The sequence below is a fragment of the Clytia hemisphaerica genome, unplaced genomic scaffold (assembly GCF_902728285.1).
Source record: "Clytia hemisphaerica strain Z4C2 unplaced genomic scaffold, Clytia hemisphaerica genome assembly, whole genome shotgun sequence".
Lineage (NCBI taxonomy): Eukaryota > Metazoa > Cnidaria > Hydrozoa > Leptothecata > Clytiidae > Clytia > Clytia hemisphaerica.
In genome coordinates, this window is record NW_027104383.1 from 102,621 (window position 1) to 127,127 (window position 24,507).

Genomic DNA, 24,507 nt, shown 5'->3' on the forward strand with positions numbered 1-24,507 from the left:
TTTTATCTAAAAAAATTCTACCGGATTTGTGAGAAGGGGGGTGTAGTCTAGTAGGCTATCACAGAAAAAAGTGAAAAATTAATTATTTTATAACACCCCTGTCAACGTTGGAGATCTCACGGAAGGCACGGAAACATTTGCCAAAATCGATGGGCAAATTTTTCCCAGATCCTGGACATCTTTAATCCAAAAAATTATCCGCACCTATGCCACACCCATCAAACAACAGATTTGTTATTCATAATATCATTTTATTCTTCCTTTTCTATATATTCCATTCCCCGCGGTTAAGAAATTTTTCAGGTCACTATGATAGAAATCTAAAGAAAACCCCTGACTTCCCATAAACACATCCCCGGTAGGTTTAATTCAGCCAGTAGGGATAAAAATAACGGATTGAAACTCGATGGGGATTGATAATCCCATATATTTGTTAGTCAGGGGGTTTCAGTTCTTTTTTTCACTCCTAAAAACTCAGTGGGGAAAGAAAAGTAGCATAATATTTTTAAATGTTTATTTGATTATTTTCAGTGTGGACAAAAATGGAAGGATAATTTTCCTTCGGACGTTTTAGAGCTATCAATGTGATCTTTAAGGTCGAACTTGCTTCATTAAATTTGGGGAAAGCCATTTTCGCTCATTTTTTAAAAAGTGAAATTTTAATTTAAAACCCGATAACTCAAAAACTACTAATAAACCAAATTTGAAAAGTAACAGCTCAAAATTTAAGCTAGACCTTCCTTTCTTATGACATTAGATTCAAGTTCATATCTTGATCCCTTCTGTTCAAAGGCGTTGCCAAAGATCTGAAGAGTTTGGTTTTTTTTTTAACCACCCGTTATAATCAAAAGTAAAAAAAAATTTGTCACTCTTCAAAAGAAAATTTTCATTGCAATTAATTTCATTAAGATTTTCAAATTTAAAAAAGAAACATTTTTTTCAAAAATGCCCGACTTTTCTTCGAAACTTGAATTTTCTTCATTGATTCATTTTTCGCTTAGAATAACACAAAAATCTGAATGATGAACGATGAAGTATAAGCCTGAAGGGCTAGAAGCGAATCTCCTTTGGTAAGATTTAAAGCCAATAAATCCTACAAAGTTGTGCGGCCTAGCGATACCCGCCTAGTTTTGCACAAATGCCAGATTGAAACTAAAATTTACCGCTAAATTTCGAAAAAAATTTCACTCGAAAATAAAAGAATCGCTAGATTCAATCCGTCGATCCCCTTCTAGCCCTTCGGGCTTATATTCCATTGACGATGAGTCCTATATCAAAACAGACAGACGCAAAAGCATACCAAGCTTTAGGGAGAAATTTGAATTTTTCATATTTGGAAATTTGTTATATTATATCTACAGAAAAACTTAAATATTATACTAAATATCTAAGCATGAAAACTCTAAATATCATACACGGTGGTAACAAAAATTAAGTAAAAACAAAAAGGTATTAAAATTGTGCAAAAAAGTATACAAAAACTACAACATACAGTATACATATAATTTAAATATTATTTCTTACAAAAAGTGATAAAAATACTAAAATTAATAACAATCACTCAAAAGTAGGGAATGCTTTATGGGTACATTTTAGGCTCCTCAAAGTGCACTTTAAAGATCGTTAAAAAGTTAAAAAGAAAGTGCACTGTAAAGGCGTATAAGTGAGAATTTTCTTTTGCAAAATCTAAATATTATGAAAATGCACCGTAAATTAAAGTCTATTTCATGTCCATACCTACCTTCAATTGATCAGGGACGATCCCATCTTTTAATGTTTGGAATATTCCCTATAATAGTATAGACTCGGGAAAGGCGTAATTCAGGGCTAATAAAGGAAGGACAAGTTGATAGTTAAAATCTTTCTCAGTTGCACGCGTAAGCGAGTTTATGTTATGTATGTACCCTTTTGAGGTTTGCGGTGTGGAACAGCTCGAAGTTTTAACTGAAAAACGGTAAGAGTGCTGATTAATAGATCTTATCTGAGTTTTTGATTTTTCTAAAAAAGCGATGCATTGTGGGATTGTTTCAATGGTATTACAACAGAAACCTCTTAGGAATTCCTCGAGGGAATTCTATTGTAATACTCCTGAAACAATCCCACGATGCATCGCTTTTTTAGAAAAATAAAAAACTCCGATAAGGTCTATTGTCATCTACAATCAGTCAGGATCTAGATAAATCATAAACTAACTGTCTCCATTACAGGAAAAGCTATTGCCATTTGTACCAGCTCCGTAAATATTGAAACAAATGCAATCAATACATCTTTAGATTTTTCAAATTTCCTCTTCCTCATTCTCAATCAAACCTCGACGGATTTTTCGAATTTGAACTCGATATTTTCGACATCTTCGATAATACATGATTGAATCGATGAAAAATAAAATGGAGTTGACGAATCCAAAAATCTGTAAGACAAAAAGAATAAATGGATAAGATACTTACGCTATCAGAATGTAACTAACAAATACAGCGCTTAAGACATTACAATTGTTAAATATAACTATAATTGTAGATACAAAGCGTACTTTAGACACTTAAGCGATTCTTAGAAACAGAACTCTCGGAGAGAGTATAAACAAAAAGGCAGCCAGAGTCAGCAAGTTCTGAGACTTTGTGTTTTGTTGATGTAAAGCCTTTTCTTTGCATGAAATAACATTGCTGATGGCTCATTCTTATTTTAATTTGTTGTTGAAATGTTCTTGGATGTATTTGGACAAGCTTTAGTGTCGTTTAATATCCTGTGGTACAAAAAACCACTCGTTGTTCGTTATATGATGCAAAAAAAAGAGAACCAAATGGTAGACCTTAGAGACTGTTATATCTACCATCTATAGTGTCCTACAAAGATTTCTCTTGCACGACGTTAATTAATACAGACAAAGGTACTTTTTTTCGAATTAACTGTCAGTGAAATTACAAATGCAAACAACTTTCAATTTTGATCAATAGTTTCATTTAATTTTTTTTCTCGTTTGATTTTCACATGATAATATCCTTCTCGTAATTTTTCCTTTCCAACGAGCACAAAATTAGCAATCCAATTCAAAGTCAAAAGTCTAAAACGGCATATAATAATTGGACTCGTAGCTCATAGAGGCATAGTTTCATTTCCCCTATGTTTAGCGGTGGGGGGTCTTCAAATTCTCAGACAACCCTGTAAGGGGGGGGGGGTTGAAAAAGTCTCATTATTAGGGGGGTTCAGCCTTTAGGGGAGAGGATATGGTTATATAGGGTTCAAAGTTCTTTACCAAATAAAATTATCATTTTCAGTGTCATTCCCGTCGAAAATTTTACCCCAGGGTTCACGACCTCGGTTATTAACACTTGGGGGGGGTGGGATTGTGCCTGAGAAATTTATATATAGGGGGGAGTTGGCCTTTAGGGGGGGGGGTTGATTATATAGGGGGCTTGAACCATCCAAGAAACTATGAGAGGATTCATAAATATATTTTGTTTCAAAAGAGAACTTACGGATGCTGCGATATTTCCACTCCAGAATTTGTGATGCCAAGCTAACAAGATGGATCCAAACATCCAAAAGAACAACCAACTAAGTGAATACGCCAATAAAAAGATGTGCTGAAAAAAAATGCATGCACATCAAATCACTTCGTTGTCAGTAGTCTTGGTACGCCCTTGATGATATCACTGACTTCTGTAAACCCCGGCCCAAGCTATATCTGCCATCTTATGTTGATCGGCGTTTCTTTGAAAGTGGTACCCGTAACTAGAAGACATTGTAGTGTTACAACTTTTCCTAACGACAGACTACGCTACATCACTTATATCTAAGCAAAAGTAGATCTAGCGCTTTCGATGCATTACACCACTATAAAGATCAGTGGATGATTATATTTGTTGCATATTTACGAAATACGAATTATAAGGTCCCAGAAGTACGAGGTTGCTGTAGTCCTTTTTAAAGCGGAATCTTTTCAAAATTTGGAAATTTTAATGGTATTTGATAACATTTCTCTTGTGAATATCTTTTCAACAAGCACAAAAACCTTTTTTTAGTTCGAATTTCATTTAAAGTTACAGCTTTTGTTTCCATCGCAGATTATTTTTTAGACCAACTTTAGTAGTTCAAAAGACGTACTGTTAAGTAGCGTAGTATTCTTGGGAAGTTCTTTTCTCTGTAATTTCATAAAAAACCACAGGGCAAAAACAACGTGCTCAAAATTCTTACCCAACCAAACAATCTTGTGAGTCGATTGAAAATGCATTTATTGAAACATCCCAAAATATTAAACAAAATGACAAAAATGACCCATATCCAGCAAAAGATACCGATAATGAGAAAAATGATGTATCTCGGTTTGACGTTTATGACGTAACCACCTTGTATGTTGTCAAATGCAGCAGCACAAATAATCCATGCGATTAGAACAGTGAACAGTACGAAGAAAATAAATAAAAATACTTCAGGGTTTTTTACAAAAATAATGGATCCCTAGAAAAATAGAAGATGGGAAAACTCAGGAAAAGTTCCAAAAACTTGATTCAATAATATTTTAACCCTCTATTTGATGGAATAAGAATAGTGATGAGACACAATTTACCCCTCTATTGTATATTGACCTAAACATTCAAACGCACCACAATGACAAAGGTTTGGATAATGTTGAGGAACAGCCACTATTTGAAATAAGAGAAAACCAAACTGGCACTTAATCTACAAAAACTTTTCCACAGTTTTTATAGGCGGCCCTGTTTGACTTTTTTCATTTCATTAGTTTATGATAGAGTAAGCTCTGCTGAAAATTCTAAACACTTACAAATTCTATGATCTTTAGTACGCCTTCAAAAGAACAAATAAATCTTATGTTTGGTGTACATGAATTATCATTTCCATCCCTTTCCTCCTGACCATTCGACATTATCTAAAAAACCGAAAAAATCATAGTTATATTCCAGAGTGTGAACAAACAAAGGCCTTACTGTAGAAAAGGGTTCCCCAGTACAAAAGCCTTATTTTATCCTAAATATTCAATAAATAATGGTTTTGAACATAAATATGTACATTTAACATAAAAATTATTTTGTATTAGACCTGTATCAATTTCTATGACACATAATGTCAGCAATATCATCATATCAAGGTGTGAAAATTCTTATGTAAAAATTTCATGTCCAAAGCTTTATCATTTCAGGAGCTATTAGCATAAAAGTTTCCCTTCCAAACAGAAACCCCCTAGTACGAACAGTGTTAAAGGGGACGTCTGCTTTGGTAGATCATTTCAGTCATAATTCTATGCCAGACAGCTAAATTAGTAAAAAAAATTTTGCAGAAAAAACGAACTCAAAATCTTTAGTTTTGACTGACATATTCAGATTTTAGTGTTTTACAATTTCCTCTCTTTTACCTGATTTTTGACGTAACCTTTGTTCGTAATTTATAAGAACAGAAATCTTGTCTGTAGTCTAAATTACTGTATTTAAACAACTTTTGATAAGAACATTTTAATTCAAACTTCTAATTTCGATGATTTTTCCAGTCCACAACAATATAAATATTTCAGTTTTCTATGAAGATGTTGGAGTAAGCTTTCATTGACAAAATGTTGGGAAAAAGATGTTTTAACGACTTTAAATGATCTTGCACATCTCTGACTTACTTAAAATTTTCTTATAAAAATGCCAGCTGCACAGAAAGAGGAGTTAATCTCGTTTACTTGAAAGAACATAGAAAACATATAACATAAGCTACGTCATAAATTTTGAAAAAGAGGGATTTTTTAAATGGCCATAGAAAGTGATAGAAAAAAAATCTCTTGAAGTGAGATAGCTCATTTTAATCTCCCTGGAATAATTTTTCCAAAAATTCTAAAAAAACAATACCTAAAATCAGACCAGACGTCCCCTTTAAAGCATTTATTGAAAAAAGACCAAGTTATTATGATGTCACGGCTGGAAAGAAGTATAATGTTCTCCATAGCTGTTAGAAAAATTGATTTTTAGCCTACAAGAAGTTATAGCCCAAAAACCTGTATTGTGACATATTACGACATCATAAAGATTACTACCTAACATTACGTCAAACTTAAAACTATTTGTGATTTCAATATGAAATTTTGACGCTATAAATTGTAATTCTTTTTTTTTTAATGATGACATCATATTTTAGCCATGTTCAATTTTTGGCTATAAAAAATTTCAAAAATTTTGAAAGGAAAGTTCTTTTTACATTAATATCTATCTATGGTCAAAATTTGACATTGATACAACTTTTGTACTTTACAAGATATTCAAATTTCAACAACAATTTCAGTAGTTTGTGGTGACAAAGTGCTCTATACCAAGGTAGAGCTAAATAAATAAATCACCTCTAAACGTGAGCTCGTTAACACAAAATCGGAATTGATTTCAAAATGCCAACACGTAAATAAATTCCTATATTGAAAAATTACAAAACAGTCCCCCCCAGATGTGTGATAATTTTAACATTTAAATTACAATGCACTTATCAATACATTTTATTTCTCTAGACACAATTTTTACCATTCATATTTCTTTAGCCAATCAACTCAAATTTTATTACTTTTAATGACTTTTATAGCCTGTTAATTACTTTCTAATATGTTTTACATAGTAGAATTTGTTCAAATTTTTTATTCATACATCTGATGATCGTATTTGGCGTGAAACATTCTGTAATGTTTTAATTTTTTGAAGAAAAATAAATTTCAGAAATATTAAAATTTCTAGATTTATGGTGTAATATTATAATGTTTATTGGGCGGTTCCAGTTATAGTCTGTTACCCCCTGTGGAGGAAATGGATTTCAATTTCAAACAATTTACTTTTAAAAAACTTCAGGATTTCTGTAACATTCAAGAATTTTTAAGGAAAAATCTTAGATTTTCTGATAGGGATGACCAAATAATTAGGAAAATCTTGCATTTTCTGGAACCTTTTTCAAAATTTCTCAGGATTTCCAAGTGAAAAAAAATTCCAAAAAACGGTGTCGTCCACAGGGGGTAATGGTTTTATTAGGACATCCCATTACATGATAATACTACAGGTTTTTAGACTATAACTTCTTTTTATCCAGGGGATGTCAACCGAACCCAATCGAACCAATTTTATTAATCGAACCATCAAACTCAATCGAACTTATTTGAAGGATAGGACATTTGATTACCAAACTAAATCGAACAGTAATAGAGCTTTACCGTGGAAATATATTGATTAGTTAGATTAAAAATACAGTTCGATGTTGTTCGGTGTATGTTCGAGTTGTTCGACGAGTGTTCGAGTAGTATCTTGGTTCTTTTCCGTAATCATTCTGCTATTCTCAGGTATTATATACTAGAGTAGCAAATATATTGCGAAAATTGCCTATTATTGAATGAATGTCTAACTATGATCAAACCTATCAAATTACAATCGGACCTATCAAACTATAATCGAATAGTTATCAAACTTTAATTAACAGATCAATCGAACAAGTCATTGAACTTTACCGAAATTTCTTGGTTTGATTACTGTTCTAGTAGTTGGTTTGGTAACTGAACACCTATTGTTGGATAGTTGTTTGGAGAACGCGATGACCTATTGAATAACTAATTACTCCACAATAGTTACCTAAAGACAAGATAATTTATCATATTTTTATTGGCTGAGGGAAAGTTATGTACCTTAAAGGAAGAAATTTTGGCTGAAAGAAAATTTGGCGGATTTGGCAGATTTGACTGAAATCTGCCAAATTAAGTTCCTGCCAAAATTTCTTTTTTCCACCAACCGCCAAATTAAATTCCCGCCAAATTAAACATTTTGAAAATATGATCTCTTTTAAGGTGTTTTCGCTATTTTTTTGCTGTTTTGACGCCATCTTAAGGTTAAATTTTTAAGCGACCGCCAAATTAAATTCCCGCTAAATTTAGATTTTTCGTCCATCCGCCAAATTAAATTCCCTCTGAAAAAACTTTTTTGGCCATCCGCCAAATTAAATTCCCGCCAAAATTTCTTCTTTTAAGGTATGTGAAGTAATTTGTTATTCAATAATAGGACGTTGCGTTCTCCAAAACAACTGTTAAATTTGATTAAGTTTGATTAGTTTGGTAATCAAACAGTTCCATTGACATCCCCTGGTCTTAAAGGCTCAAAGTTTCTTTGTTTTTCATTTTCCCATTTATGGGAAAGAATGAAATTTTTTAGAAGATGCTTTATTTGATATGAGGATTTCCATTTCCATAAAATCGCGATTCCCCATATCATGGTTCCGAAATAATGGTAGCTATTGGTAATTCCTTTGTTCTTTTGCTATTTTCTTTTGTTCTATGTGACGTAAAGATACTTCACAAATCAAAGTACTTCCACAATCTGATAGAATGACAATCAAACAAAAGCAAACCTCAATCAAACACAATCGAATATCAATCAAATATGGAAAATTGTGGTGATATTAAAATATTGGAGATTCGATGTGTTGAAAAAAACAAATCAACTTTATGACGCGGTTTGTTTATTAAATGTTCTCGGTGTGAATCGAGCTATGTCGGGCAGACTGCCAGGCACTTAATTACCAGGATCAAAGAGCACCGCAACGTAAACACTCCAGTGGGAAGACATTTTCAAAATTGTAATTGTGAAATTTTGATGGAAAATGTAATGATTCTAGATCGCACAATTAAATCTGAACAATGCTTAATGTCCCTTGAGGCACTGTGGATTAATAAAGTAAAACCAAAACTGAAAACCAAAGATGAATATAAAAGTAGAACTCTTACAATAAAGATTTAATAGATTTTATTGCCTAGGGGAGTTGTAGTGGAATTCACTTTTGATTTAGTGAACTTAGATTTTGATTTTTCAGTTACATGTTCTTTGATCAGAGTAGGTTGTATGTATGCGTGTTATGGAAAATATATATTTTTACTAAATGGTTTTAACTGTTTTACTATTTTATATTTTAGAACCTGAAGATGAATCACAAGTATTCGAAATATATTGTTTAAAATAAAATAAAATTGCTGGTCCAATTTCATTGACGCGGTTTGTCATAGACCTTTTTTCAAAGAGGCCACCCTGTTGAATAATTATGTAGTCCAGCAGAAAAACAATGATAAAACCATGCATAATTATTACAATATGCATGATACAGTAATTATGCATGGCTCTATCATTGTTTTTATGGCTGGACTACATAATTATTCAACAGGACGTCCTCTTTGAAAAAAGGTCTATTAAAAACATTTATGCTGGAGTAATAAGTTATGTATCTATCTATCTATCTACTTAAGTTGCTTATATCTTCTTCAGCAAGAGAGTGCTTGACCCGGAGGAAGCATTTTACACAATAAATTGAAGTTGAGATAAGAATTGTTTGATACTCAAAGTTTCACGCAACTTTTCAGTCAAAAATTCTATACAAAAATTCGTTTCAAGTTTACAAAAATATACTGTACACTGTAAAGTCTTCGTCAAAGTAATTGACGTCATTTCAGTCTTTGGTGTCGTGGAGTTTGAGGGTGAACTTATTCACATGCCGACATTTCGAGATCAGTTCATTCCTTGAATTTAACAGTTTCTCAGGTTGGTCGAATGTGGCAATTTCTAATTTTTCGCTAAGGCAGAGTGAACATTCCAGCGAAGCACGATTGAACGGTGGACATTTACGGACTGTCTTCCAAGTAATCTTTGGGGCACGATTCTTTCGTTTCAACCTCCAAATCTCCTTGGAAAGTTCAGTTTCTTTTTCGTACTTTTCGTTGGCGAAGGATGACTTGTGGTTAGCGTATCGTTTCTTGAACTTAGGTTCGGCTAACCCAATGTATCTATCTATATATTTCAGTAGTTAACAACATAAATGTTTGTTCTCCCTACATACAGACATATAAAAGCATTAACAAAAATAAGATAAATGAAATTGGTTTAAAAATGTATGTATGTTCAAAAGACTGTGGCGATCTCCCAGAAAAGACTAGCTATTCTTGCGTATATAATTCTTGCTCTATCTACTGTAGGAAATATTGAAGATTCCACTCTCTAGCTAATTCCTCAGGCTTTAAGTTCAACCTCATCAAGTTGATAGATCACTGATCGAAGGTTGAAAAGGATTGCCCTGTAAAAAGTCATAGAAAAGTCAAAAAATACTTACATATAATGAACAGATGAACAAAACTTTTAGTTTTTTCGTTTTCTCACTCGTCTTCACAATCAGTTTGGAACTCTATCAGAATCTATCTATCAGACATAGTGGGCATTTAAGTGTCCGCAGAGAGGCTAGAATGTTTACATCCTTGCTTGGTCGACGGCGATCGTGACTCGATCTACATCGGAGCTCGATCAAAAGATAGTGCTCAACTGTCAGCACCACAATTCACTTTCATTTTATTGTTTTGGGTTTTTCGTGATTTTTTGACATGAAAATGTCGGAGTTTTCAAACTTTATGACGTTCATTTTCTCGACTCGAATCCCTTGTGTTCGGAAAAATTTCATGATAAATTTTATCCTTTTTTGCATTTTTTAGCTGTCTAGCTTACTGAAGTTTGCAAATCTTTTACAGAAGGAGTTGAAATATTTTTTGGTTGAATGAATTCTTCCTTAAATCAAAAAAAAATGTCTAAAAATAACCTAAAAATAAGCGTAAATCTGTTTGCAAAAGCTATGAAGTGTCGTTATATGTATGACGTACGGCAGTCGGTAAAACGCCCATCAAAACATAATTTATGCGGTTTAGAATGTTTCGTGCAACCATTTTGTTTTGAATGTGCAGCCAGTGGCTGGTGAGCAAAGCATTCACCACACCATAAGTAAGCAATCATGATGTCGAAAGCTTAACCAAAGGTATCTGCGTGATAGAATATGTTCAACTTTCTTATTTTGAAGTAAACTGCGTTACAAGGGAATCAAAGTTTTCTTTGTAATTTTTTCACATTTTTTAAGAAATTCACCACAAATTGTGTGTGAAATTTTGTTTGTTTGTTTACTTTTAGTTTTCACAGATGTATTTTTAAAATGCCAAGCTTTAATCCTGTAGCAGAGTGGGTGCTTTGGAGCAGGGGGGACAAAACTCATTTGACCTTTTTCTATTAAGTGATCACATAATACGCTAACGTACATTATCATGATAATTTCGCGCCCCTTTTTTGTATGCGCCTGCCCCATTCAACCCTTCCCTTTAACCCTATTATTACAGGCATAGTTAATCGATATAATCGATAATCTTGAGTAATCGATAAATTATCGATAAGTAATCGATGGATTAGATATTGATTAACCGATAGAATAGATAGGTAATTGATACTGTACTCAAGATTTTTTCAAAGCTCGATTATTTATCGATCAATTTTGTCATCGATTGTTTATCGATTATAGATCGATTATACTTCAATTAAATTAAGGCGTCAATCACATATAAGTTGTGTTCTCGTCATTTCCAGCCCCAAAAAGTGGTCGGTCGGTCAGCACTAGAATCATTGGAAAAATGCGCCCTGAATATAGGTTTGTTCGCGCAGCAAGAATTATCAAGCGCACTAGCTGCATTATGATCTTTGTTACATATCACGGTTGCAAAAAACAGTCACATAGCGCTTTTTAACGCAAACAATCTTTGAAAAATTACAGACGGAAAGCTTCTTTGAACTAACACTGGATTGATCAAATTGGCGACTAACGATGGATGTACAAAATGCTTTGAAAAATATTGGTAAAAAATCCGATAGATTTTCGACTTTCCAACTGAAAAGTGTCGGATTTTTAAGATAGAAAGTGAGTCGGTCAGACGACGCGAACACAACTTATTTGTGATCTACGCCTAAGTATCGATTAAAAATCAATCGGCTATCGATCACAGCTTTTGATCGATTACATATCGATCAAAAATTGATTAATCATCAATCAAATAGTTAATCGATTGATCAACTATCGATTTGTGATCGATTATTTATCAGATTTTAGGGAATGGTACTTTAATTGGATTAACTTTCGCCTTCGCGAGATTAAATTTTTCGATTTTTCGAATTTTTTCGCCATATTCGCGAAATTAAAGCAACATTTTTCGCTGATCTCGATTGGGATGTACTTTTGAATTGAATCCAATCCCCTCGTAGCATAGGGCCTAGAAAAGCTACTACACTCATTTTTTTATAAGCTTATGGTAAATTTCGGCTGAAGCATTCTCAAACCCTCTGAAAGGCTGAACAAAAAAAAGTAAAAAAAAACAACAAAGTTACCGTTTTATTTAGAGAAGGAGCGTTATTGAATGGTTTGCCTTTTTGGAGGAGCATTATTAATTTGAAAGCGGGCCAAATTTCATACCGATCGTATTACTTTGAATAAACAAGTAATACGATCGGTATGAGATTTGGCTGGCAAATTCCAGAAATTTTCTTTACTTCATTAAATACCTTATCTTGGCAATTTTTATGCCGGACGTTATTAGCGTTATTTTTGGGCTCGTTGATGGAATAAGGGCCGGCGTAAAAAGGGCCGGTAATGTAGTCTATAGTCAGTCGATATAATATAATATATAATCGATAATGATACGTGATCGAAGATAAGTAAATCATTGATAAGTAATCAATGCATGAACAATAAGTAATCGATGATTGTTAACAATCGATACATGATTGATAAGTAATCGATAGGTTGTATGTAGTCGATATGTGATTGATAAGTAATCGATAGCTTGGAAATAATTGATCGCTGGTTGATACTCAAGATTTTTTGAAGGTCTGATTACCTATCGATTCTATCGGTTAATCGATTCTATCGGTTAATCGATATCTAATCCATCGATTACTTATCAATTATTTATCGATTACTCAAGATTATCGATTATATCAATTAACTACGCCTGGATTATTAATTATCAGGCTTTTTCGGATTTTGTATTCTCAAGGGGGGTGTTTTCCACCAGCCTTGCATTACTTTTGAAAAGGTATGAACTTGAAATTTGGTAGAAATGTTCTCTACCATAAAAGGAGTTCATAGAAAAGAATTTGGGTTGATGACGTCATCATAAAGGTTAAAATCCAAGCAGAAAATGAGTAAATTTTTTCAAAAAACAATGACGTCATTTTTGATGACGTCAGCAGTTTTTGAAAATTTTTAGAATATTTTTAAAAATTTATCATTGATACCTAAAACCTGTCAAAATTTAAAGTCAGTTGAATGCCTAGGTCAAAAGCTATGCTAAATTTAAGATTTTGGGATTTTACTGGGTTTTAGCTGGATTTTATGATATGCCTGCACAAAAAAGTCATAAAACCTGATCTGGTCAGTGTATAATTGTAAAATTTGGTATAAATGCTGCTAATAGGATTTAAAAGTCTAAAACTTTCAGAGTGTTAAAAAATGTTTTCAATGAGCTAATAGCCAAAAAGAGTGCCAGCTTATCTTCTTAAAAGAAGAAATTTTGGCGGGAATTTAATTTGGCAGATGGCCGAAATAGTTTTTTAGAGGGAATTTAATTTGGTGATGGATGAAAAAACTAAATTTGGCTGGATATCAATTTGGCGTTTGCTGAAAAATTTATTATCCTTAAAATGGTGTAAAAACAGCAAAAAAAATGCAAAAAGCTTTAAAGAGATGATATTTTCGAAAAATTTAATTTTGGCGGGAACTTAATTTGGCGGATTCTGGCCAAATCCCTTAAATCCGCCAAATTTTCTTTCCACCAAAATTTCTTCCTTTAAGGCAGGGCTGCAAATAAGCGTCGGTCATCAGTCAATGTCCGACTGAAAATCTTTTGTGTCGGTCATGATGTCCGAATGAAAAAAGGAATAAACCATTAACTTGAGAGTTGAAAATAAATCTCTTACACCCCTGTCTCTTACTTAGCCTATTCTTTTAATACTCGCTTCCTTTGTAGCTTTCAGGGTGTTTCTAAGTTAACTTTTATCGACTTGCTTTCTTCGTTACTTTCTTTGTTTCTAAGATCACTTTTATCAACCCGCTTTCTTTGTAACTCTTTTAAGGGTGTTTCTAAAATTACTTAATAGTCAACTTGCTTTCTTCATAGCCTTCTTTGTTTCTAAGATCACTTTTATCAATTTGCTTTCTTTGTAACTTTCAAGGGTGTTTCAAAGTTAACTTTTATCGACTCACTTTCTTCGTAACTTTCAAGAGTGTTTGTAAGATCACTTTTATCAATTCGCTTTCTTCGTAACTTTCAAGGGTGTTTCAAAGTTAAACTTTTATCAACTCGCTTTCTTCGTAACTTTCAAGAGTGTTTCTAAGATCACTTTTATCAATTCGCTTTCTTCGTAACTTTCAAGGGTGTTTCAAAGTTAAACTTTTATCAACTCGCTTTCTTCGTAACTTTCAAGAGTGTTTCTAAGATCACTTTTACAGCCCTCGAAATTCAAGTAAAAGTAAGAAAAATTTTGCCGACCTAAGCTTGTTTTTAGGTCGGCAATGCCGATCTGAGCTATATTTTAGGTCGGCAAAGTTGTTTAAGGCTACGGCAATGTTTGTTTTTTTATTTGAGTTATTTTAATCGTTCCTATAAACAAATTTCACAAGAAAGAAGTTTCGCGAGCTTGGGAAGTTCCCTCTAAGACAAATAAAGATTGTTTTTCTCTTTTAATACTTTTTGCTGTTAAGGTCGGCTTTGCTGACCTAAAAGATAACTTATGGTCGGCTGCCGAGAGAATCAATGAATATGGTCGGCAATGAACTGCCGACCATACGCACTCTTTGGTCAGCTTTTAGGTCGGCACTGCCGTATGCCGACCTGAAATTCGAGGGCTGCTTTTATCAATTCGCTTTCTTTGTAACTTTCAAGGGTGTTTCAAAGTTAAACTTTTATCGACTCGCTTTCTTCGTAACTTTCAAGTGTTTTTTTAAGACCATTTTCATCAACTTGCTTACTTCATAACTTTCAAGAGTGTTTATAAGTAACTTCCAAGAGTGTTTCTAAGATCACTTTTATCGAATCAATTTCTCTGTTATATACAGTAACAAACTGTTTAAAGGTAACTTTTATTTTTCCTACTCACTTTCTCCGTAACTTAAAAAAAAAATATACACTGAATGACCGACAGGATTTTGAGTTTGACCGACAGGATTTCATTTCTGTCGGACATGATGTCCGATTGACTAAAAATATTTATTTGCAGCCCTGTAAGGTATCAAATTAATTATGTTCATGTCATCCTTTCATGTCATCCTTTAACCTTTCTTGACAGCTGAAGGTAAAGGAACTGTCAAAATAGCTCTAAAATTACATCTAATAAGGGGGCCATCACAAATAACTTATGCTCACATCGTCCGACTGAATGACAATTTTCCTTACTTTTCTGATTCTTTGAAAAAAATTCTCAGAATTGTCATCATCTTCACTTCAACAGCTATTGATTATATAACATTGTTTTATTTTACAGAAGAATTCAATTTCAAATTATAACAGAGATCTCTAACCCTTTTCTATAGTTTTTGGACCTACCCCGGTGGGGTGGAGGTCCTATGAAATTAACCTGTGTTTGTTCGTCTGTTACCAACTTTTCTCAGGATTGAATCATTGGAATCTTTTGATTTTTGGTACAAAGGTGCAAAATGGTGGCAGCCAAAATGTAACAGAGCCTGATTTTCGAGAAAAAAAAATTGGGGGGCAAATTTGGGCCAAAAAAACAGCTAAAGAACAGGTTTTTTGGACTTTGTGAAAAATTGGATCATTAATTTTTTCTGATTTTTTGCATGAAAGTAGGGTACCATCATAGGTAAAAGATAGCTGAAGTAGATTTTTGCAAAAAAAATTTGTTGGCTCAAAAAACGCATGTTTTGTTTATCTATGAGAATCACTATTAATAAGCATACATCAATGTTCTTAGCCATATAATTATTTTTATTAGTTTTTTTAAGATGAAAATGTCACGGTTGAGGGCATTGGTTTGAGTTTTCTAGAAACACTTATTATTTTTTGGCTGAAAACGAATCTTTATCTATAAGAATCACTATTTAAAAGCATAGATCAATGTTCTTAGCCAAATTATTATTTTTATTATTAATTTTTCTAAAAGAAGAAAATGTCATGGTAGAGTGTGATGGTTTCAGTTTTCTGGAAACCTTATTTATTAAGCTGTGCATTTTTCTGATAATGGATTGTTTTTATAAAGAAAAGCGTTTAAAAGCTTTTTTATTTCTTTTTCAAAAGTCTTTTTCAATTGGGTTGATAGTTTCTCCCAATAGATATGCTTTCATTTTTCTTTATTTTTTTGTATTTTGACCAGTTATGTCTTATGTGTTTCATTGTTTCAATGTTCAATGATTAGTTTGATAACCAGGTAGGTACATAAAAGTATCACTTGTTTTTTCGGGAATGTGTTAATATCTCCCTAGAGTCACAAAAGCAGAAATAATGCATTTAGAAAGAGGGGATGTATCGTTAAATCCAAGGACTGCTTTGACAGTCCATCTGCATAAACATGGCAAACAAGGACGGGAATGCAAATCAATCAATGATTTTCTGTCAAGAACTTTGTGAACATTCCAACAACTTCCATCAAAATGAACTGTTGCATCTAAGTTCTACCATTTTGAAGATTTTGAAAACAATACACACAGTTTAAATGGATTTGGCTGAGTCAAAAAAGTTACCCCTGTGCCCTGCGAAACACTCTGTAAACTACCTCAAGGATGGAAAACTTTAATTTGTTGATCATTTTCTCAATCAAAGAGTACTTGAAGCGAGTCCATAGCTATAGAACAGTGCCTACAGATCATCAGTGGATAGCATTCAATAATCATTATTCCTTTATTTTCAGTTCTAGAAATTTGCAAAAAAATGGAAAAATAGGAAAGCTGTATTCTTTACTGGATTTGAAAGTACCTGCGTTCAGCATTGGGTACAAAGTCTAAATATGCATTACCTGTAAACTTTGTATGTTGGGTAAGAGTTTGAGCTATACTGACTTTCACCAATTCTAACACCACCTACCTACCTCTTTGTACCTGTTTTTGGCTTCTGCTTCCACGGCTTATCCAACTCGTTGAGTCTAATCTGATGCTTTGACATTTCCTAGAGGCTGTTGGAGTCAGATTGCCTAAAATTGAAATAGTTGAGAAGCAGTGGTTCGTTTTGCACTGGTTGTGAGGAAGCTGTCTAGTTGTTTTTTGTGGCAGTTTGTCAAATCTCATATTGGAATGAAGGGTGTTGATCAAACCAGGGCCTTCTTGGGAAAGACTTCTCTTCCAGATATTTTTTTGTTAAATGCTGACAGCTTTAAGTTCCCAAATTCTCTCCAATCTCTGATTTGTATGGCAGAAAAAGCCTCATTTTCTTTTGTCAAAACTAAAATTTTGGACATTGCCTTCAATAGCGTTCCTGGTGTAAATGATATGATAAGTTCTCTCGGTCTTTGAAGGTTGTATAATTTCAATGATTTTAGTTTTTCCCAAAAGTTTAGGTGTCTGAGGGATGGAATACCATGTAGCACTGGTTTCTGAACTTAATAGAGTTTTGAACAAGGCCACGTTTCCAGGGTGACTAGAGTTGTGAACAGTAGTTGAGGTGAGGGATAGGCACACTTTCCATAAAATTAACATAGTTCAGTTTTCCTTGATTTGAATGTGCAGTATATCCATGCACTCACACATGTTTTTAACTTTTTTAACTGTTCTTGGATATGCTCTTATATATCAACTTTGTGTACCTAGAATGACTTTGAGGTCTTATAATTTAAGTCTTGTAATTTAGTGCTTTTTACATATTTTTATACCGGGTGCACCAAAAAAAAGTATACATGTTTGTCGAGATATTATGAGCTTCAGGATTTAAATTTTTCGTTCATTCTTTTTTTATTGTATAGATGATGCTCTAACTTGAATTTTGAGGTATCATACATTAAATTTGAAAAAGTAGTTCAATAGTTATTTCCAAAAAACTGACTTTTTTTCCATGTCGAAATTTCAAAAAATCATTAAAAACAGCAATCACGCTATAAATAAGACAAAATGACAAAAACACAATTTCATTGTTTTTTTTATTCCTTTTTCTCTTATCTTATATTTTGCCAACAGTTTGTCCATCTTATTTGCACGTCATGAACATTTCCAACACCAGCAAACTCAATGCAGACCCAAGTTCTTTGAGCAACTAGTCGAGGAATGGTGATCTATTTTTTTCAAAATTTTCTCACATAGCACACACAAAACATCAAAACTTCTCTTGGAGATTTCCAAAAAAATCTTTCAGCCTTTCCAAAAATATTATCCCACGTGGGAATAGCTTGTTTTACCATATTCTTAAATTCCGCAACGAGTTTTGATGAACACAATTCCATTTTTTTGGTATTTTAATGTGTAAAGAAGGGAAGTGTCAAGAGAAAAGTTTGCTCGCTGTTTTTAATGATTTTTTGAAATTTCGACATGGAAAAAAAGTCAGTTTTTTGGAAATAACTTACGAACTACTTTTTCAAATTTAATGTATGATAGCTCAAAATTCAAGTTAAAGTATCCTCTATACAATAAAAAAAGAATGAACAGAAAATTTAAATTCTGAAGCTCACAATATCTCGACAAAGTTGTATACTTTTTTTTGGTGCACCCGGTATATATATAAGATTGGAAAGAAACGGTCTTTTGGAAAAGTTGTAATGACTGTCACAAAAAAACTGCTGTTTAAATCATAATCTTGACAATGACGCAAATGTTTGGCATAAGCAGTAGATATTTTTTTCAAGGCTCAAATTTTATCACAAAGACGTTGTTCTTAAGCTTAAGATAAAATGAGACACACATGATACAGGTTTTGATTTAAAGGTTGCAAATTTTAGAACTTCTTCTTTAGAATAATGGGAATAAATCCGTTTTGCTGGTTTTCCATATCATTTTTACAGTTTAGTAATAACATGGAAGTATTTAAAAATCTTCAGAATTAAATCAATGATACAGTAGTTTTTCAAAGCATGACAAAAAAATCCAGTTTCAGACCTCTCATGATAATTGCATGTATAATCTCAATAATCTTATAGTTAGTATTGAACTACATGACAAGAGCAAGTATTTAGTGGTTCTTGAGATATTCCAACATAAGTAAGTTTAGTAGCTGGTTTGCAGCTTTGGGATATTGGCTGTTTAATTCGTGTGAGTGAAAGGGTTAAATTGCTTTGAGATAAATCCTGCTTATCTTATTTTGGGGTATTCAGAGGTACAATTTTCAACTCCATGTTAATCAGGGGGGGGGGTCAGTAGTAAAATCTCAGACATATATGAGTAGTAAAAGGATTTTTACGAATTTTTACATACCACCACCCAGACTCTTGGAAGAGGTATTTTACTACCCTGGTAGTAAAAGTTTTTGGGACAATTTGTCATGGAGACCACCTACTTTTTGGTTGCTTTTAGGACTGATTTTACAAAAAAAGCTGAAAAATGATTATTTCTGTGACACATTTGTCACTTAGTGCAAAAATTAATGTTTTGCCCTTAGAATCAAAATCTTTTTTATATTGACAAAGAATTTCGAGGATTTTTTGTTTGCAGCAAACAACTTTCCAACAGAAAATTTTTCGAATTATAAAAATTTTCAGATTTTTTCGGAAAAGTCATCCAAAAAATTGAGAGAATTACAATAATATAGCTAAAATTTGCTAATTTTACCAGTTTAACTACCCAGGTAGTAAAATTTTTTCAACATTTAACATATAGATACCACCCATTTTAGTATTTAACTACCCTGGGTAGTAAAATTTTTTTTCGATTTTTCGTCACACCACCACCGTAGTAAACGTCATTATGTCTGAGATTTTACTACCGACCCCCCCCCTGTGTTAATTAGATACCCCTTTTTTGTTGTGACCCAACCCCCCTAGTTTATTAGGCACCTTAGAGTAATTTTGGGCCAACTTCACTTCCCTTGCCTTTGCTGGCCTTTGAGCATTTGATTATCCTGGCTTAGCAAGTTTAAAATAAGCAATTTGGAAAGTTTCAGATATTTTGTAAAAATACAAGTTTGGTTTTATCATTGCTAACAGTTATTGCTAGGATCTCATTTGTTAGAATAAAGAAATCCATTAAAGATTGTCATCTCTTTTAATTACAAGGTTAAGATTTGCTCTTATTAAAACCATGGAAACAGAATTTTATGTTGGGTGTTTTGTTTGTCTTTGAGAAAATCAAAGACAACATTAAGTTCATTACATCATTAAGTTAATAACATCAAATGCATTACTCTTTTAATAATCTCCACACTTTGCTAATAAGCTTTTACAACTTATCGTAGAATCATCTCTGAAATATTTTTACCGTGTTTTTTTTAAGACGGACTATACCAGTTTGATGGAACACTTTTGATAGTTATGCTTCTTATGTAAACAATTTTGTATAGTAGATTGTTGCAGTACTAAAGTGACGTTTAACTTTGTTTGAAAAAGTGAAACCAACTTTGATATTGTGTAATCTGAATTTACGTTTTTTTTCTCTTATTTTTTTATCTACATAAAAGGTATTGTCTGGTGTAATGACTGCACATTACATCATTGGGATGATGCGATTGAGCTAGATAACACTTTTTATTTTAAATGTTGTTAATGATACTTACAAAATACAACTTTTCTTGGGCTGGGTGTAAAACAAGCAGTATATGGTTTTGGCAGGTTTTGGTATGCCTAGGTTTTGTTGTTTTTTTATTATATTGTTGACCTGGAATTGATTGGTATGACAGATTCTTTGTGGTTTTCTATCAAGATATGTATCTTATCTCAAAAAAGAGATATCAATTTTATTTTAACTTTTTTTGAAATTTAATAGTTTGGCAGATGGGAAGGACTTCGAATCTTCCTAAAGTTGAAGTGAATCACATTCATTGAGATCTATATCTTTATTAAACCTCTATTTTGTTAAATTAGAAGACATCTTTTCATTTAGTTCCCTAAGTTTTTTCATTTTTTCTTTTTATATCCAATTATTAGGGAAAATCAAAAAATGAAAACTTGATAATTCCATCACAGTAAATTGAAGAAAAGTTTGAAGACCTCAGAAGGTGGGAAGAGAAAAACATCAAAATGTCGTCTGGATTGATTGTCATCAAAGTTGTGCTCGAGAAACTTGAAATCACCAAAACTTTTCAAGTAAGTCTTTTTTTACTTTACAATATCATTTTGATACCTCCAAAAGTTTTATATTGAAAACGAATAAGGTTTCCAGAAAAGCTTAGTGAAGGCTTTCTTTTACAGCCATCTATTATACATGAATAACATTATTTTATCATATTGTATTAAAAGGAGGGATTCTCTTTTTTATAATATTTTTTTATATTATTAAGTGTGTGAGGAAGTATTTGTCACTGTTCTCTTTTACGTGAACCTTAATAACAATCCACTTATAAACATTAACTCATCAATGACTTTGCTCGTTGTCACACCACACCAAAAGTTAAGAGAAAAGACCATTTTAATATTATATGTTTAAACACTGTCATTTTTGGCTGACATGGACACAGTTTATCAGAGCAGTAGAAATTACTTTTGGAGTTGACTCCTTTATAAACATGTTATCATTTTGAAGCCTTATAAGGGATGTGTTAATATTGACTCACAAAACATGATGTCTATTTAGATTTGCACAAAAATGTTCATTATCCTTCTAAAAAAGAATATACCATCTGAATTATAATCACTCACGCAAATTTACAAAACCCTAAAGAACTTTAATGGAATCAATAATGGTCACAAAGTTGATCAATACTATCGTTGCACTAAAAAAAGTAACCTCATCAAACAGTATTAATTTACAAATCATGTCCAGACAGAACAGGTCCTCATGTTTCAGAAATTTGATTGTAGTTTTGAAAAACTTGTAACACCACTCCTCTTTTTTGTCAAACGTTCTTTAATAATTCATTAATAACATCTAATTTTTAATTTAATTTTATTACATCCGGGAAATTCCTTTCTCATTATCAAGTTGTTGATGTTTGCAAAAATACCTCATTTTGTATAATTACTTTACCACTCAACAAAGTTGTGGAAATTAACATGCTTGATTGAATTGCCAACTTTACTAGCTGCAACAAACCATTATTCAATTTCTCAAAGGAGTGATACACAGCCAAAACCTAAAAATTCCTATCACTTAGGACTAACTGAATCCTCCCTGTCAGCTTTTCCTTTTTTCCAAATGAAAATACTTTTCTTGTGAAAAACAAATAATGAATGTCTTTACTTTTCATACAGGAAAAAGTAGCATCCCTCTTGTCATTTCTGAAACGTCCCATTATGTTTCCTATACATTCCCTAAACTGCTAGCTGGAAATTCTTGGAATAAATTCTCACTTGGAGTTTAAATTAAAGAGAATGTTCTGATTTCTATGTATTATTATAGATTTGGGACCTTTCAACATTCTAAATTGTGCCAGACATTTCTTTTTTATCTAATTTGTATTACAATGGTGGAAACTGTTCTTCTTTTTTATTGCAGTTTGATCCCTCACAGACAATAAATGACGTCATAAAACATGTCCGATTCAAAGTTCCAGAGTCTGCTCCCAAAGGAAGTAAGTGTTGGCGATTGTCTTTTCTTTTTTTTTCTTACTGATGATGTTTGTGTCCGATCCATGCATTTCACTAAACACTGTTTTATTTTTTATCTTATTCATAATTGTTTTCTTGAAATAAGTGTCCGATAGTCACACTATTAATAAAAGCATGGGAAATTGTCTATTCGCCTCTCAAAAAAGCTGACTAATTACTAGACTAATGACCTCTTTTCAACTTTAGGTGAAAATTACGGTATTTTCCGTAGTGACAATAGTGACCCTACCAAAAGTGCCTGGTTAGAAAATGACAGGCCATTGGAATTCTACAACTTCACAAATGGGGTAAGTGCGCTGATCTCTAAATTACTTGACTGGATCAGGCTTCCCTTAGTATGTCCACCATCTTGTATTAGATTTGAATGTTGAATGTTTTAAAATTCAAACATTCAAAAATATCTAGTATAAAACAGGAAAAAATATGGTAGACTGGTCACCCCTCCCCGGGAGATCTGTAAGCAGTTAGAGTGTATCTAGTGTTTAAAGGAATAATTATACCTGTTTTATGTTTTTATATTTTATGGCTATAATCACTGTCTACCAAGCTATAACTCAAATTTATTGCCAAATTTTTATTTCTTACAACCATTTCGATCTTCTTTTTTCAGGATGAAATAATTTATCGCAACAAAAACAGACTTTTGAAAGTCAAAATGTTGGATGGAACTATTAAAACTGTCATGGTAAATTCCCTTATGAACCTTAATGTTAAATTATCATACCCTGTGAATACATTTTTGTTTAACTCCCTTCAACTTTCTCTATAATAAACAATACTTGTTATTTTTCAGATCGATGACAGTTTGACTGTTGGGCAAGTTTTGGAAACCATTTGTGAGAAAGTTGGTAAGTGGGTTTATTTCCCATATGTATTCCAGAGGGATGTAAAATCGTTTTCTTTCAGATTTGTCACTTGTTATAAAAATCAAAAAGACTATTTCATGATTTTTAGCATCTGGTTTTCTAGCGCGCTGCCCCTCTTCAAATTACCAAATTTTTAATAAAAACTGCCTATTTACTTAAAAAGAAAACTTTATAAAAAAGCCATTTTTATCCACCAGGCACCAGCGGGCACTTCTGGTACTTCTGGCACCCTTGAAACAGATTGAAGATTTTTTGTATAGCCTGATTGGCTTATTTTTGGTTTTATCTAAACATTTTGAAATTTACAACTCATATTTCTTTTGCTAGGTATCACAAATATCGAAGAGTATTCATTATTCATTGAAGAAACTAGAGAACAACAACAAGACCAACAGCAGTTTGGTACACTCAGCCGAAAGGTATTATCGAAGAGTATTCAAAATGCTGCTAAAGTATTTTACCAGAAATCATTAAGATACTGCAAATTTAATGTCTGAGAACGTTCCTGACTGTCGTTTTACTTTTTGTAAAGTTATCTCTTTTGATTTTACTGGGGAAATGAAATAGATGTAATCGTTTCGTAATGGCTCTATTCATCACAATATATTTCAGGAAAAACAATCAGTGAAATCGTCAACAATGCACAAAGTTGAGGAACGAGATAAAAAGAAAATGGACACACTAAAGAAGAAACTTCATACTGATGATGAGAGTAAGAATTTGTGATATGCATCATTGCAATGTCTTCTAACATTACATCATGGTCCCAACAGCTGATTGGTTGCAAAATTAATGATTTTACGCCATTTACAACCAATCAGCTGCTGGGTCTATGGTGTGATTTCGAAGATACAATACATCTTAGTCATTATAAAAAACGCGGTCTGGCAATGTATTGTTTTAGCTTTATGTTAAATTTTCTTTTGTTACAAACAAAAGACAAGTTGTAATTTCCATACTTTGTGATCACGTTACCAAAATCTCCTCTTGGGATTGGTCTATTTTCCAATCACATGATCAAAAAGTTTGCAAAATAAATCGATTTTGGTACGTAAGCTCCATCTTTTAACAATAAAAAGAGACAAAAGCCTTCCAGACCAGTGTTTTTATAATGACTATGGATACATTCAAGTTCCTTCTTCTAGTTTGAGTAAAGA

General features: G+C 32.6%; 2 protein-coding genes across 5 annotated transcripts in view; one reads left to right on the forward strand and one right to left on the reverse strand.

The window, feature by feature from the left end:
* Positions 1 to 1,673: 1,673 nt before the first annotated feature.
* LOC136819197 (uncharacterized) lies at positions 1,674 to 10,230 on the reverse strand. The gene is made up of 5 exons (XM_067075409.1): positions 10,108 to 10,230; positions 4,784 to 4,888; positions 4,195 to 4,458; positions 3,477 to 3,584; positions 1,674 to 2,410 (listed from the first exon to the last, which is right to left on the reverse strand). Exons 2-5 carry the CDS (start codon positions 4,883 to 4,885, stop codon positions 2,279 to 2,281), a joined length of 606 nt encoding a protein of 201 aa, XP_066931510.1. The 5' UTR covers positions 4,886 to 4,888; positions 10,108 to 10,230; the 3' UTR covers positions 1,674 to 2,278.
* Positions 10,231 to 20,858: 10,628 nt separating this feature from the next.
* The window catches only part of LOC136819246 (talin-2-like), a 31,591-nt gene continuing 27,942 nt past the window's right edge, over positions 20,859 to 24,507 (forward strand). For all 4 annotated transcript variants that reach the window (XM_067075465.1, XM_067075466.1, XM_067075463.1 and 1 more), the window contains exons 1-7: positions 20,859 to 21,023; positions 22,372 to 22,447; positions 22,671 to 22,771; positions 23,095 to 23,169; positions 23,278 to 23,332; positions 23,678 to 23,769; positions 23,963 to 24,062. In XM_067075465.1, the coding sequence (XP_066931566.1) occupies positions 20,958 to 21,023; positions 22,372 to 22,447; positions 22,671 to 22,771; positions 23,095 to 23,169; positions 23,278 to 23,332; positions 23,678 to 23,769; positions 23,963 to 24,062 (565 nt within the window). In that variant the 5' untranslated portion in view covers positions 20,859 to 20,957. The remainder of the gene's footprint in view (positions 21,024 to 22,371; positions 22,448 to 22,670; positions 22,772 to 23,094; positions 23,170 to 23,277; positions 23,333 to 23,677; positions 23,770 to 23,962; positions 24,063 to 24,507) is intronic.

Coding starts and splice junctions, on each gene's coding strand:
- LOC136819197 (XM_067075409.1), bottom strand. CDS start 4,885: ATGTCGAATGGTCAGGAGGAAAGGGATGGAAATGATAATTCATGTACA. Junction 4,459..4,783: donor TACTAAAGATCATAGAATTT/GTAAGTGTTTAG, acceptor CTATTTTTCTAG/GGATCCATTATTTTTGTAAA. Junction 3,585..4,194: donor TCACAAGATTGTTTGGTTGG/GTAAGAATTTTG, acceptor ATTTTTTTTCAG/CACATCTTTTTATTGGCGTA.